Source organism: Orbicella franksi, chromosome 7, assembly GCF_964199315.1.
Source record: "Orbicella franksi chromosome 7, jaOrbFran1.1, whole genome shotgun sequence".
Classification (NCBI taxonomy): Eukaryota; Metazoa; Cnidaria; class Anthozoa; order Scleractinia; family Merulinidae; genus Orbicella; species Orbicella franksi.
In genome coordinates, this window is record NC_138151.1 from 12,433,103 (window position 1) to 12,447,817 (window position 14,715).

The 14,715-nt window shown below is 39.2% G+C and overlaps 1 protein-coding gene across 1 annotated transcript in view; it reads right to left on the reverse strand.

Moving 5' to 3' along the window:
* Positions 1-1,259: 1,259 nt before the first annotated feature.
* Positions 1,260-14,715, reverse strand: part of LOC145491943 (sodium/potassium-transporting ATPase subunit alpha-3-like) — a 33,769-nt gene continuing 20,313 nt past the window's right edge. The window contains exons 10-25 of the mRNA XM_081471246.1: positions 14,444-14,585; positions 13,809-13,882; positions 13,647-13,738; positions 11,587-11,977; positions 10,868-11,054; positions 9,540-9,643; positions 8,854-9,031; positions 8,573-8,674; positions 7,156-7,310; positions 5,540-5,634; positions 4,743-4,782; positions 4,226-4,360; positions 3,153-3,283; positions 2,740-2,841; positions 2,017-2,108; positions 1,260-1,744 (exon numbers count right to left, since the gene is read on the reverse strand). Of these exons, the coding sequence (XP_081327372.1) occupies positions 1,716-1,744; positions 2,017-2,108; positions 2,740-2,841; positions 3,153-3,283; positions 4,226-4,360; positions 4,743-4,782; positions 5,540-5,634; positions 7,156-7,310; positions 8,573-8,674; positions 8,854-9,031; positions 9,540-9,643; positions 10,868-11,054; positions 11,587-11,977; positions 13,647-13,738; positions 13,809-13,882; positions 14,444-14,585 (2,049 nt within the window). The 3' untranslated portion in view covers positions 1,260-1,715. The remainder of the gene's footprint in view (positions 1,745-2,016; positions 2,109-2,739; positions 2,842-3,152; positions 3,284-4,225; positions 4,361-4,742; positions 4,783-5,539; positions 5,635-7,155; positions 7,311-8,572; positions 8,675-8,853; positions 9,032-9,539; positions 9,644-10,867; positions 11,055-11,586; positions 11,978-13,646; positions 13,739-13,808; positions 13,883-14,443; positions 14,586-14,715) is intronic.

Consider the following 14,715-nt stretch of genomic DNA (forward strand, 5'->3'; position numbering starts at 1 on the left):
AAAGGAACAAACCATTTTACAGTTGTCTGCTTAGTGACCTGGCCTTGTTTTGATACAGACCGCACTGCTTTTGTCATGTAAATGCACGTAGTTAGCATCAGAACAACTTGTTTTACACAACAAAACCAGTGAGGTCTGTATCAAAACAAGCTCTGGAGAGCCCCAGCCTCGCTGCCATCCAAAGGCCAGGTCACTAAGCAGACAACTGAAAAATGGTCTATTGTTCTTCCCGGTTGATGCGTGACACTTAAATGGATAAAGACATTCAAAAGAAAATAAATTGAAAACTGATAAAGGTAGACAAATCTAGTGAAATATCACAAACGTTTCGGGTGGCATAGCCCTTCTTCAGTGTGACACTGAAGAAGGGCCATGCCCGAAATGTTAATTTGTGATTTTTCACAAGATGACACTGAGATTTTTCTACCTTTTCAGTTTTCAATTTTTATCTTCTTTTGAATGTTTATATGGGTTAACATGCAGTTTCATTTTCCATTGAAAACATCCACGCCACGTGCTTGGCACGCATTCCCGAGGAAGAACTGGGTAAGTCTAAATATCACTAGAGGGATTGGGAATACGACCAGTATAGGGGATTAACTCTCTTACTCTTTATTCTCTCTTGGTGTACAGCATTTCGAAACATGAAATGACTGTTAAGTCGTAGAGCCTCCTATGAAGACATCCTTTGAGCTCGTCACAAATTCTGACGAGCCAAGACACGGTTGCCACAGATCTAACTTTTCAAAATTCCGACTTTTCCCTGATGAAAATCAAATTTCCCTGACCAAATAAATACGAAATGTCACATCTAGCAGTGGCTTCTGGCCTCAACTTACAGCCGTCCTTTCCGCCCGTTCATGAAGACTGATAACTTTTCAACAAATCTTCCTCTTCATCAAGGAAAAATATCATTGAGATCACAGTGACCCCAAAAGTTTTTCATCCAGCCCTCAACGGTATTTAATCAGCCGTGTTAAATTATTTCAATTTTCCCGACTTCTCTTCAAAATGTCAATTTTCCCTGACAAAGTAAAATTTCCTGACTTTTCCTTGACCTCGAAGAATTTTTTTTTCCCTGACCATTTCCTGACATATGGCAATCATTGTATTCTGATGTGCCAAGAGAGGTTACTTCAGTCAGTTCTTTCGGAAGGTCGTCTTTAATTTTTTTTTTTTTCGCTTCTTTCGGGAAGTCGATACTTTCTGGGATCGTTGCTTTCGAAACGCAACAGTTTTTAAGGAACACCGAGACATGATAAAAATGTTCAATCGTTTTTATTCTTGTATAAGCCCGTAATAACACTGTACAGAATGAGCGAATATCACAATTCTGGTACGATAATATGGAATATGGCCTAGCTTGTCAAAAATATCTTCCCTTCAAAAAACCATAAAACGGTCTTGATGATTTCGCAGAACAATGTTTCAGTTATATCATATTCAATATAATAGGAAGAATGAACGAATGGAGAAGGGCTTTTAAATTCTTTGATAAATGAAAAAAAGGCTTTAGCATATATTAAGAATACATCAGCGCAAAGTGCCTTTATAATATCGAAGACACGTGATTGTCACTCTAAAAGATAAGCCATCACAGCAAGGGGTGATTCATCAGTCCATTACACTCCAATCCACTCTCAGCGTGGTTTACATCAGTGCGTGATCATTCCAAAAAACCAATGCAGCAAAATTCCACTCGCGATAATGTTTGATCAATAGTATGTTTCTTGTTCCAGCCAACCTGAGGAAAAGAACACAACAAGAGTACGATTTTCATGAACCAGACTGTGTTCTTCTTATTACGTTTCGCGCGGTTTTAAATTAAAAGTTTGACTTTCCTTTCAAAATGATTGGTGCCAATTATCACGTGTACTGTCTACAAACCAATCAGGGCCAAGTTGTTTTCTTTCTCACCAATCAGGTGCAAGATAACAAGAACCAAGGGTTGCTGGCTTTCCCGCGCTTTTTTCGCCCGTGAAAGATTTCAGAGAGAAGACAATAAAAACTACTTACATCCTGGGTGTCTTCGGATGATGTATCTGCGGCACTCATCGTACACAAAGATCAACAAACTGAATGGAGCAGCTGGGAACCACCAGGCAGCACTGAGAAACAAACAAGCAGTTTACATTCGTTAGTAACCACTTGAGCACTTCATGACCAGACGAGGGTGACTTAGAGTTACAATACAACACCGTCAACGCGTGCATCGTAGAAAATGTACTTAAAACGTGTCGGTTTTATGTAATCTCGTTCTTTGAGTCTTCGTTTCTTGCTGTTAAAACGAGCGACTCTCAAGAAATTCAGTTAAGGCTTGATTTTATCTGGTTTTAGAAATAATGAAAACGAGCGGAACTAAACCACCAGCGACTCGACTGAACAACATGTGTCTCAGCTGACACGCGCAATAAGCCCTTTGCACGATCTGGTCACATGGTACAAAATCACACATGCTGGGACGCAAGTTGCACAGTGGGACTTCCAAAACAAAGCAACTCGTACCAGTCCATTTGACCTGCCATTGTTTTGGAAGTCCCACTGTGCAACTTGCGTCCCAGCATGTGTGATTTTGTACCATGTGACCGGATCGTGCGGAGGGCCTATTCAACCGAAGTCCGATAGTTTCGGACTTCCAATCAGACCCTTCCAGGGTGGCTTGCTTCCAGGCCACCAGTCAGAGGGATTCTGGGTACGAGGTTAGATACACAGAACACAGCAAGGCCAGAATGTACTTACAGTAATGGGTACATCCGCAGACCAGTGGACAAACCAGGCGTGTAACAAAGCAGCGCCGCTAGTGCAGTTTCAAAAATCAAACCAAAGTTTAGGGCTTTGTTCCTGAAAGAAAAGATATGAAGACATCTTGTTTAGAAAACATACCAGCTTAACTTGGTAGAGGGATTGTTCAGTATTGTTCATTTGTTTCCCACCGAAAACGGTCGCAAAAGTGTTTCCTTGGAAATTTCAACCAAATAAAACCTTTCCAGTGGGTTTGATGTAGGGTGAAAAAGTTGATCAACACAACTCACTAGCAAGGGTGATCGCTAAAAGAACACGACTCAAATCTCTTTTCCATGCTGTTCTTGCTAGTTTCGAAATCGCAGTCTGTCAAATCCCTGTACGTTGTACAACAAAGCCTCGAAACTTACGTCATCTTTTGCTGCAAAATGGAGTTCTTGCGAGTCTTACAAATGATCAGATCTGCCCACTGCACAACAACGATACTGACAAAGAAGGCGGTGTGACAAGTGTATTCAAGAATTTTTCGTTGACTGTAGGTCTGCAAGGAAAGCAAACAGCTCAGATTATTATAATTCGTGACTCAACACAGTCATAATTAGTCAGTGGTGTTCCTGATTTGATTTCGTGATGTTCCCCTAAATTACTCGCAAAAGAGTTTGGACGATGTTAATTTCGGACAAAAAAAGTGCCTGAAAATAAAACCGTCCAAAATTTTAAAGCACGTGTCCGAAATTTTAAGCATCTGAAATTTTTACACTACGGTATAAAACTTTTCACAGATTTTGTTTCCATTTAATTCGTGTTTTACGTGCGTATTTTAGGTCCCACATTTGTACAAAATCAGATAAAAAGTGTCCGAAAATTAAACGTCCTATTTTTTTTTTTTGCAAGTATCGTCCCAGTCCCAACCAGCCTTGTTTCGTTTTAGTTTTATTATTCTCTGTTTCTTTTCTACTTTCGTAGCCGAGTATTTTAATTTTAGGATTCAAAGACTTTTCGGTATGACTCAGCCACTAAGCAAGATTACCATGATAATGTTTCTTTACACTGGCGAAGGCTTACGCATTTAAGGGGCTTGTAGGTCACAGCATTTTAGATAACACAGTCAATGTTTGCCAACTACGAGTTGTGAACTTCAACTTGTCTGAACAGCAGTCTTCTGTTGACAACAACTTGGCCACATTAGACATATCAAAGATTTAAAACGATGGTTTCCGAGCGTTAAAAATAACACTTCCATACAATGTGAGAAAAAGGCCGACAGATGTTGTCTGAGTTTGCCCTAATGCAATCTGTTTCAATCTTCTCAAATTTTGCCCATCTTTTTTTAATTCTATGTCCACTTAGTAAACGCTGAAGTTGCCTAAAACTGGGCGACCCAGTCCCTTTAGGTGTCAGACTTCATCGGTGATCCCATTTAATTACTAGTTTCAAACATGGTTGCTACGCAACTGCCACCGAAGTAAATCACGTGACTCACCCATTCTTGTCCATAGCTATCCAGTACACCATTATTAGCCTTGTCTTCCCATTCTTCTCGGATTCCAATCAGACGAGTTGGTAAGAAGCCATTCTCTGTCATAATCACAAAGTAGGTGAAGAAACCTCCCAAAGCCTGGTGAAAATACAAACAAAAATAAACAACAACAACAACAACAACAACAACAACAACAACAACAAAAGCAACAATAGTGCCCGAGACCAACTTTCTCTCTCTGCTAAGAAAACTATCCCAAAACAGTATTTATCTCATTAAGTATTCTGCATAACACAAAAAAGCTTATCCATTAATTGTTTAAAGAAGTTAAATACGCCGATGCAAAGAAGTTTGCGATGGAAACCCGGAGGACAAATATCCAAAATTATCTGCAGCTCACAACATAAAGATTGAAATGTATAATGCTAGGAGAAGAAAAAGGGCAGGACGTCTCACGTACACGAAAAATCATGGAGAGAGAGAGAGAGAGCTCCACGAAGCTCTAGGTTTCCTGACCTACCTGGATAAAACCAATTTGTCCATACGTCATAGCAATCAATCTGATGAAGGAGAGAATTTGTCAGTACGTAATTATACTGAACGTACTGGAACAAGCCTTCAGCTTGTTTTTGCTCAAAAAGAATTTTTGGTGGGCTTATGTCTGGATAAGGTTTGGATTAGATATTTTAGCATTTTAAGCACTTTTCATGAACTCGCAACCTAGATAATAAGCTTGTTTTTGCCTTTTTTTTTTTTTCTTAATGTTCAAAAAAATATGTTCAAAGGTTGCTGTTTTCAATGGTCAATGCGCTTGGCTGCAACTAGCTAGTTCACAAGCATGTCACCTAAACTGGAAGGAAGAAATACTTCAACTTAACACTATAGGATTAAAAATCTCAACTGGAGGGAGGCAGACCAGTTGGCTATTTACAAGCATGACCGAGGAGTTGAACTAGGGTCTACCGAGAAACAACTCCAGCTTAGTGGTCAGAGCGGGACTTGAACCCGCGACCTCTGGATAAGTGCAGCACCTTAATCACTCAGCCACACTGCCTCTTCAAAGGAAAACAAATGACAAAGGTTGCAACAACTTCAATAATATCATACTTTAAGTTACAGAAATCATGTTTTTTGGTTGTTTTCGAGAAAAATACAAGAGACCTCTAATGAAAAACCAATAAACCAATAGCGGAGTAGACAGAGCCGACAGCCAATCAAACGGAAACAATCAAGTCTTATCAGGAATGGCAGAAGCTCAAAGGAAGTTGCCAGAGAATTAGAAAGTAAGTCTTACGACCAATGTTATTGTTCACGTACCTTTCATTCACAAGTTTGTCATGTTGGGGGTCACGAGGTTTCCTCTTCATAATGTCACTCTCTGCCTTCTCATATGCCAAGGAGATGGCAGGAACCTTACAGCGCAGAAGAAAGGCAGTAAGAATGGTGCAAGTTAATAAAAACACGTCTAACAGGAAGTGTCACTCTACCAGAGATCACTTGAGGACATGGAACAAGTATGAAACAAGTTTCACTCGTTAAACACTGTTTGGTCAAAGGGATACTTACATTCATTGAACTAGGCATTTTAAATTTACAGTGGAACCCCATTATTCCAAACTCAGGCAAATCCAAGGGGAATGGTTTTAAGTTGGAAGTAATGGGAAATTCAAAACAAGAAGCTATTTCTCAGAAGGAAATAGTGTTTCGTTTCCGGAAAGATATTCAAAGTCTGAGAAAGGCGGGGGTTTTGATATCTTGTGCATGAGAAGTCCCGGGGTGAGGGGGATTTGTGCTAATGCGCCGCTACGCCCTGCACTGATCCGCTTAGTTGCCAGAGCCCGGGTTTTTTCGTCCAGGCGAGGTGTAGTAATAAACCTACCGCAAAAGAGAAAGGGCTATTTAATTTAAGTTGACTGGACAGGTATCAGTTATTACAGCCAATGCACTTTGAAATGTGCTTACTTGTGATACTTCACTTTGACTCTGCCCTAGGGGAGGGAGGTACTCCCTTATATCGGCTATATAGGCATGTCCAGCCTCAAAGGGTATGAGGTTTTTTTAAGACATTTATTTCAGAAATGTAGTGTCGGACTTTTGGTCATTTTCGTCTCACACTGCTGCTTTTTTCATCATTATCGATAAGACCAGCCATTCATTCTGAAACAAGGTAATAATTTAAGGGTCAGGGGCCCCTTTCTCGAAAGTCCCGGAAACTTTTCGGGCCCGTAAAGCCATTTTTAGTTCGTCTGTATCTAAAAACGGAGACGTGTATACGTCTGAAACTTCTTGTATGAAGGGAACCTCTCTTCATATTAAGAATATGCGAATAAAACAGCTCAGTAATCGTAAGGTTCGAAGAAAAAATCGCAGATTTTGGTCTTAAAAGGGCGAGTGCTTTGGGATGCGGGCCTCACAGCCCCACCAAATTTTTCATGAATTCAAAGTATTGTGTGTGAGGCTAAATAAAGCTACGAGGCAAAGGCATTTGACGCATGATTTTTCCATTTCTGTGTCAGGCAGCACTTGATTCGAATGGATGCAGCACTCTACGTTTTGTTGTCAGTGACGCAGTATATAGACCTATATAGGTCGTATTATGTGTGAAGATGACTCTAAAATACAAATGCCATCGGTGTTTTCATGGAAACCAGCTCTTGAAATGCCGCGGTACGTCAAAATAGAAATTTTATTTTTAAAGCTCGCTCGTAGAAGTAAAGCTACTCGAATTGAGGTGGAAAATTTTATAAATTCAACTAAATCTGGAAAATGATATTAAGACAACCTTGCGAGAAAGCCATATTGTAACTATTTTGCAGTATATACTAAGGTTAATTAAACGCTAGACTGAGCAGAGGCATGAACACTAGATTGAGGAGAGGCATGGACGCTAGATTGAAGTTTTGCTATGCAGTAAGAAAACGAGACTTAATTACCATATCAGTTCCCAAGTCAATACAGAGAATGGTGATAATTCCAAGGGGTTGGGGAATACCGATAATGATGAACATCAAGAATGGCGTGATCTCGGGAATGTTACTGGTCAGTGTGTAGGCGATAGACTTCTTCAAGTTGTCGAAGATCAAACGACCTGAAGACAAAAACAGATCATATTCATCAAACTGTTATAATACCGAAGCTTATACTTAGTACTTCAGGTCACCAATAACACTCTGAACTGTTTTGAGAAACAACAACATGCTTTCAGAAACTCTGCTCTTGACCCAAGAGATTCTAGAACACAATGGTTTGTCAATGTCTTGCTCCACCCAGGTTTGTGTAACTTTCAACATGTTTTTTTCTCTTTCTTTTTTTTTTTTGGGAGGGGGGAGGAGCTTATAAGCGGAAACAGCCAAATGAAACACAGAGTGACTTTTGGGCTCAATGTTCAACTGAAAAACGTTTGGTCTCCACTATTTCCTTCTTCATGATGTTGAGTGCAGCCTTATCCAAGGTAGCCTTCTGCACAGACACCCACTGGGCTTGTCATACAATCTTCCTCTCCTGTGGGAGAGGAAAATCGCATGACGAACCCAAAGAGCGTCTGTGTAGGAGACTACCTTGGGTTGTCACAAATTCTTGAAGTAGGAGGCTTCATTGCTGGTTGGAGAAGGTGGCTGGTTATGTCATAACCAGCACCCTTAGTTTCGGCCACCAGAGAAGCCATGAAATGATTTTCACAAACAGCTAACTACTGGGTTTGACAACCCTGCTCATACTGACATTGGCTGCCTGGTGATCAAGCTTTACTAAAATGACACAAAAAGCAGTTCTCACTGTGTGACTGAGTGTCTGATTGTGATGCTTCCTTGTAACTTATGTAAAACAGCCTATCTGTTGTGTGTGTGTGTGTGTGTGTGCCACAGCCTTATAATTAAACCCAAACCCACTTCATCTGACAGACTGAAGCTCTTACCAATGGACGGTAAAGAGATTTGACTTGTTGCAAAAATAGTAACAAAAATTTTTTGCATGATAACAAAGTTTGTCTGCTGTATCAGAAGGAAGGCAGCATGGTGTTCTCATCACTTGTCAGATGAGAAAATCCATGACACTTCATCATAGACAGACTTAGTAGTGAACTAAAACAAACCTACATGTAAGACTGCATGCTACTAACCACAGATTACAAAGGCAACATCTTTCAAATTCTACTCTGCAAAACTTGGAAATGACTACTTCCCCATAAAATCACTCTCAATATAGTTACTTAATTAATCAAAATAATGTCTTTATTGTAAACATATGACTGTAGAAGATGATAAAAAAAAGGTAAAAGAAAATAGAAAAATAAACCTCAACTTGGGAATCAAAACTACATGTAACAATTATTGAGTAAAGTTGTGTACATACCTTCTTCAACTCCAGTGACAATGGAAGCAAAGTTGTCATCCAACAAGATCATGTCTGCTGCCTGTTTGGACACATCTGAGCCAGCAATGCCCATAGCAACACCTGAATAGTAACAGTTAATAAGTTATAACGTCATGCCAATAGCCACTTAACTCCCTTTTATAAAGTTATTTGCATATGAACCAGTCACCAACATAACAGACAACCCATTGTGTATGTCAGACCCAAAATTCAAAAGACCCAATTGAAACACGTTCTATGATGCCATTGAATTTACACACCTATGTCAGCTTTCTTCAAGGCTGGGGAATCATTGACACCATCTCCAGTCACAGCAACAATGGCACCCTGCCGCTGACAGCCTTCAACAATGATCAGCTTCTGTTGTGGAGACGTTCTGGCAAATACAATCTCTGTGTGATTCTTTAGGATTTCATCTAGCTGTTCCCTTGAAATATCCTGAGAAGAAATTACAGTCATCTCTACACATGCAACTATTATAAAAATGAATTTGATGTTGACATCTACTGAGATAAAACGTGAAAACAGATATTTCATCACTCATGCTTTAAACTCTAGGTGTGTGTTCAAAAAGCTTATTATGCACCTTATTTTGCAATTTTTTTTTATAGTTTTACAGTTTTAACTAAGAGAGAACATTCACAACACCGTGCAACAATTTTAGATTCAACTTTCTATTATGAAGACCTTTCCACGAAAATTTCAAAGGCGTTTTGACAAAGGGTGCTAGAGCTCTTAAGGAAACATAGGGAAATTCAAGGACTGATTCAACGGCCTGTTGTTTCAGATAGAGGGGTGTCTCAGTTTAAAAAGCATAAAGGAAACTGTCCTGACAAGAAGACAAAAAATTCTGACGATTTTGTGAGACTGCTATCTGTTGAAGTCCAACATTTAACTACAGGGCTGGATCAATACTTTCTCTTTACACTGACAATATAATTGGTACCTTCAGTTGTCCTCCATGTACTACAATTGCTTTAGCATCACGAGGGTTGACTTCAGCCACTGGAACTCCCAGTCGCTCTGCAATGTCCTCCACAGTCTCCATGTCTGAAGAAGCATTTCAGTGGAAATATCAGCTTAACTTAGGTTGACAGTAATGATTTTTTTTATTTAATATTTTTTTTATCTTTCATATTAAAAACACATACAGTTTAGAATACTGAGTGAGTATCTACTTACTTAACAATGTATTTTCTGTTTACTTACGGTAGCTACTTCACATAAATCTATGGGTTAGTGAACGTAAAGAAAAAAAAAGCAAAGCAAAGAGAAATAAAAAAGATGTCAAGGAAATCTAAATGCAGTCTTGACGATAGTAATGAAGATGCCTTGTTGAATGTTAAGAATCGAGTTGGTAACCGCTGTCAGCTTTCAGCTGTAATTATCTATGGTGGTAACAGAACTGCAAATAGATAATTTTCTCTGCCACGCAATAATAATAATAATGACTCATAACGATAATGATAATGATAATGATACTGATAATAATAATAATTCAAAAACCATTCAGTGAATGAAGTCAAGAAAACGTGACCTTATAGAAGATAAATAAACAAGAACCTTCTCCAAGTTTTAGGCCTGTGCACTATCCCAAACTTCAGTTATTTGTTGAAATGTTTTGAAAAAATTTACAGAGCCCAGTATGGAGCTGCCAGATTGGTGTACCTCGTGGGACACCAATGTGGCGGCCAGAAAAAAGGTGTCGACATGTGGAGCTTACTTTGGTTATTTAGACCACTGATTATTTATACTGCACAAACCTACATTTACATAAACACTTTTGCAACTACTTTTACTTCACAAATGACTAAAAATGACGGGATAAGTAAATCATTTTTTTATCACGCACCACCATACAGGTAACTCTGAAATTCAAATGTGCTGGCTTCAACCTGAGGGATGATATTGAGCTGAAAAGCAAGGCTGTGGTCTAAGAAATATTATGAGGAGACCAGAGGTTACCCACAAAAAAATTCCTGGGTGCCCTGCACTTGAGCTTATACGAAAAAGTAACTTTTACCAGTTGCCCAAAGGCAAAATTTAGTCGCCTGTGGTATCCAACATAGACAAACATTTTGCACCTCTTATGCCTGATGAGGATTGAAACTCTGGTGGCTCTTTAGGTTTGGATTTTTAAACTTGATGATGTCAGGTTAAAATGATCTAATTAATGTACTCAGTTTATCAGTTGTTTTGCTGACACCATAGTAAACAGCATTATGCTTAACTTGGTGACTAAACAGATGAATTGAAAATACAATCAATTTTCACCTTCAGATATAATTCCCACTCCCCTTGCAATGGCCTTAGCTGTGATTGGATGATCACCAGTGACCATGATAACTTTGATTCCAGCACTGCGACATTTGCTGACGGCATCGGGGACAGCAGCACGAGGAGGATCAATCATGGACATGAGACCAACAAAGCACAAGTTTTCAAGTGGGAAATTAGGAGGCTGAGAACAAAAAGCATATTTTGCCATAAGTATGTTATAGGGCTCCCTATCCCCAACTTTTGACCGAAAGAACTCTCAAAAGAATTGTTCATGTACTTTACAGCCTTTTGCTCCTTCGGGAAATGGTTTCTCTGTCATCTGGCATAAAACAAGCAATGTTTATATAGCTTCAAACAGAGAAAAATTTTAATGAGGAATTTGTCTGACAAGGTAGTAGCATGTAAAAACATGACTCTTTTGTCCTACCAAGCGAAATTGTCGTGCATGTGCCATCACCAATGTCACTGAAATCCTATGGAGGGTCACAAATTGGAATTTGGAAATGTTGTTCTTTTATTCAGGAGGGAGGAAAAGCAGAAAACTGGGAGAAAAACCCTTGGAGCAAGGCGAGAACCAACAACAAACTCAACCCACAGATGACAAATGGCCAGAATCCAACCCGGGCCATAATGGTGGGAGGCGAGCATTCTCACCTCTATGCCAGCCCTGCTCCCAAGCTAAAGAAAACATATGAGGATAGCTTTAAACTTACATCATCAGTTACAAACTCGAATCCAGGAGGATATTCTTCAACATTGAGGAAGAAGTGGCAAAAACCCAACACTCGCTCCCCCATTCCACCTAGTTCTAGATAAGCCTTCTCAAAAGCTTCTTTCATGTTGTCATCCAAAACCTCTTCCTTGCCGTTAATCAGAATTGTGGAGCAGCGCTCTAGAATGCGTTCTGGTGCTCCCTTCATCACCAGTAAGTAACGAGGGTCCTCATCATTTGCTTGCTCATGGATGGACACCTGGTATTTGTTAGTGGAGTTAAATGGGATTTCGGCAATCTTCTTGTTTTTCTCACGCATCTGAGACACATTTCCTACTTGAAGTTCAATGCATTTTAGCAGGGCTGATTCAGAGGCATCACCATTTGTTTCCCTGTTGTGAAAAAAAAAAAAAAAAATTTTACTAGCCTGTTCAATAGGGAAGAGAAGTGCCTTAACAACATGTTAACACAAAGTGTCCCCAATTAGTAAAGGGGTGTTTCCTCTCGGCTAAATATTTCAACACATTAATAAAGTTTATGTTACATTATGTTAAAGTTTACTTTGTTACTATTTTCACATGACCTGTCTCACAGAACATCGTGCCCCTAGTTGAGGCAGTTGATGTTGTGGAGTCAGCAGACACAGATGATCCAGGTACAAATGAAAACCAAGGCCTCTTTGACTGCCATGTATATTGAAAAGAACACTCATTCTTCTTTTTCGAACTTGGATTGTTCTTCTGAAGTGCTAACATTACTAAATGCCACATCCTAATGAAAACATGTCATGTGAGAGTGGAATGTGTTTTTGTGGTTTTCCAGTACAGAGCATCAGCATTTCACAAAATGAAAACTGAGCCTGCAATGATTTTCATTCATGAAAAATACCACAACATCCTAGATGGCTGAAACAAAATGATAACTTTATTGCAAAAGAAATCTGCAAATCATTCTCTATTTTCTAAAAGTTCCAGAAAGATGACAAGTCGTCAGAATGCAGGTACAGTAACTCATAAGAAATGTTAAGAAATATTTTTATGGTAGAGTCAAACTCACTCATCCAGTGGATAAGTTTTTGTACTTTTTTTAGTTGTATATACGACTTTTTAGTCAACTCAGAGGACCAGACTATCCCTGAATACAGGCGAATACACAGTGGTTCTCATTAGAACAGGGGACCAGGGTACCAATGCCAGGATATGCAAGAGTCAGTACACACCCACTTTCAGTGTTTCCAGGTGTTCTTTTTCTACACAAATAAAACCTGTGCATCTGCCAGATGTGATAAATATTTATTTCCACTGAGTTCCATCAGTTGATGATTTGCAGCGATGCAATGCAGACTGCAATGTTAACAATAACTTTGCCAAATCAGCAGGGCAGAAAAAAACAGGTATGATTGCCTGGGGTAAGTAAATTCTGCTCCTGGGCAAGAGAAACTGGAAGTTTGGTGGTCCGATGGGAGAGTGAAATTAGCTTCAGTAGTCTTGTTAGTGATAATTTCTAGTCAACTCAGGACTGCAAGATGAGCAAAACCATGAGTTGAAAGCATGTATTAATTTAAAATCCAAGCATACTTTGCTTGCATTCATCCTGTTATAGTCTATCAATAATCAGTATAAATCTGCTAGCATTCTATCATGAATGCTGTTCTCCGACTGGCTACACTACTCACTATCTATTCTATTATAGATGGTGAGTAGCGTATGTAGCTAGCAGTGTGCCCCGGCAGCCGCTTTTTTGCGTTTTTGAAGTGTCTTTGAAAAGAATTTAGGTAAAACTTTTGGATGTCTACTAGATTTATACTAACACAATTAGACTATTCACTCTCGATTTCTATGCATGACTTGGGCTGTGTCCTCATCAACTATCACGTGATAGAAATCTGAAGCTCATAATCTAATTGTTAATTACAGGCACTACCTAGTAAATGATGCAGCTGATAAGACATGGACATTCCACACCTATTGGACAAGTAATAATTTAGTGAGGGGCACCTAAAAACTGGGACACTAGAATTCAAAATTTTTCCGCCACCATGGTCTGGAACAAATTTCTCACCTTTTGAGAACAGGAACACCGTCTTGGCCTGTCTTAAACTCAGCACGATTACACAAGCCTGCAATTTTAGCCAGCGAATTCCAGGTATCAGTCTGCAATAGAAAGCAGTCCTTAGAAATAGCTACTTACTTGACTGGTAAATAACTACAAGTATTTAAGTACCTTTTCCATAGGAGTTCCTGACTGATCTTCTGTGGTGTCAGCTTCAAAGATTTTATTGTCAAACCACATGTGTGCTATCGGGAAAAATATACTGAATATATTTAAATGGGAAAACAAACACAAAAACAACAACAACAACAACAACAACAACAAAACATCATTAATAATCATTGAGGTAGGTCTGTCAGATGCTCCATAAATCATACTCTACGTGGACTAACCAAGCTAAACAAAATTACACTGTTCCTAATGTACTTCTAGGTAATGTCCATAACAGTTCTAGGGTTTAGAGGACCCAGCAGAAGCATGTTGCTTTTATACAGCTAATGTCATGATAATTTTCCCTGGATTGGCCTAACCACCAGTGCCTGGTTGACAGTTAAGAGTTAATCAAGAAATTATTTCTAGGATTTTGACATTGTCAATGTACTCATTATAATAGAAAATGACAATGAAAATTTGCATTAAAAAAAAAAAAAAAGAATCAAAATTCACCTTAAACCTGGACTAGATGACTCAGTGTTGCTTTAACACTGTTTTCCACCCAGGCGAAAAACTACGAAACAATTATTCACTTTTACACTTAGCATGATTAAACTTGTTTAATGTGAGCTAACTGACTGATGCTCACTTACCCACGGTCATTCTGTTTTGTGTCAAAGTTCCCGTCTTGTCAGAGCAGATGGTTGATGTACTGCCAAGAGTCTCAACAGACTCCAAGTTCTTCACCAGACAGTTCTTGGCTGCCATACGCTTTGCAGTTAATGTCAGACAAACCTTGAAATTGAAATAACAATGCACGAGTTAACACAATATTTTTATTAGAAACTACTTACCAGTAAGCATCAATCTACATGTACATGTAAGGGTAGGTGACGTCTGCATACGAGCCAAGTGGCGCACCAGG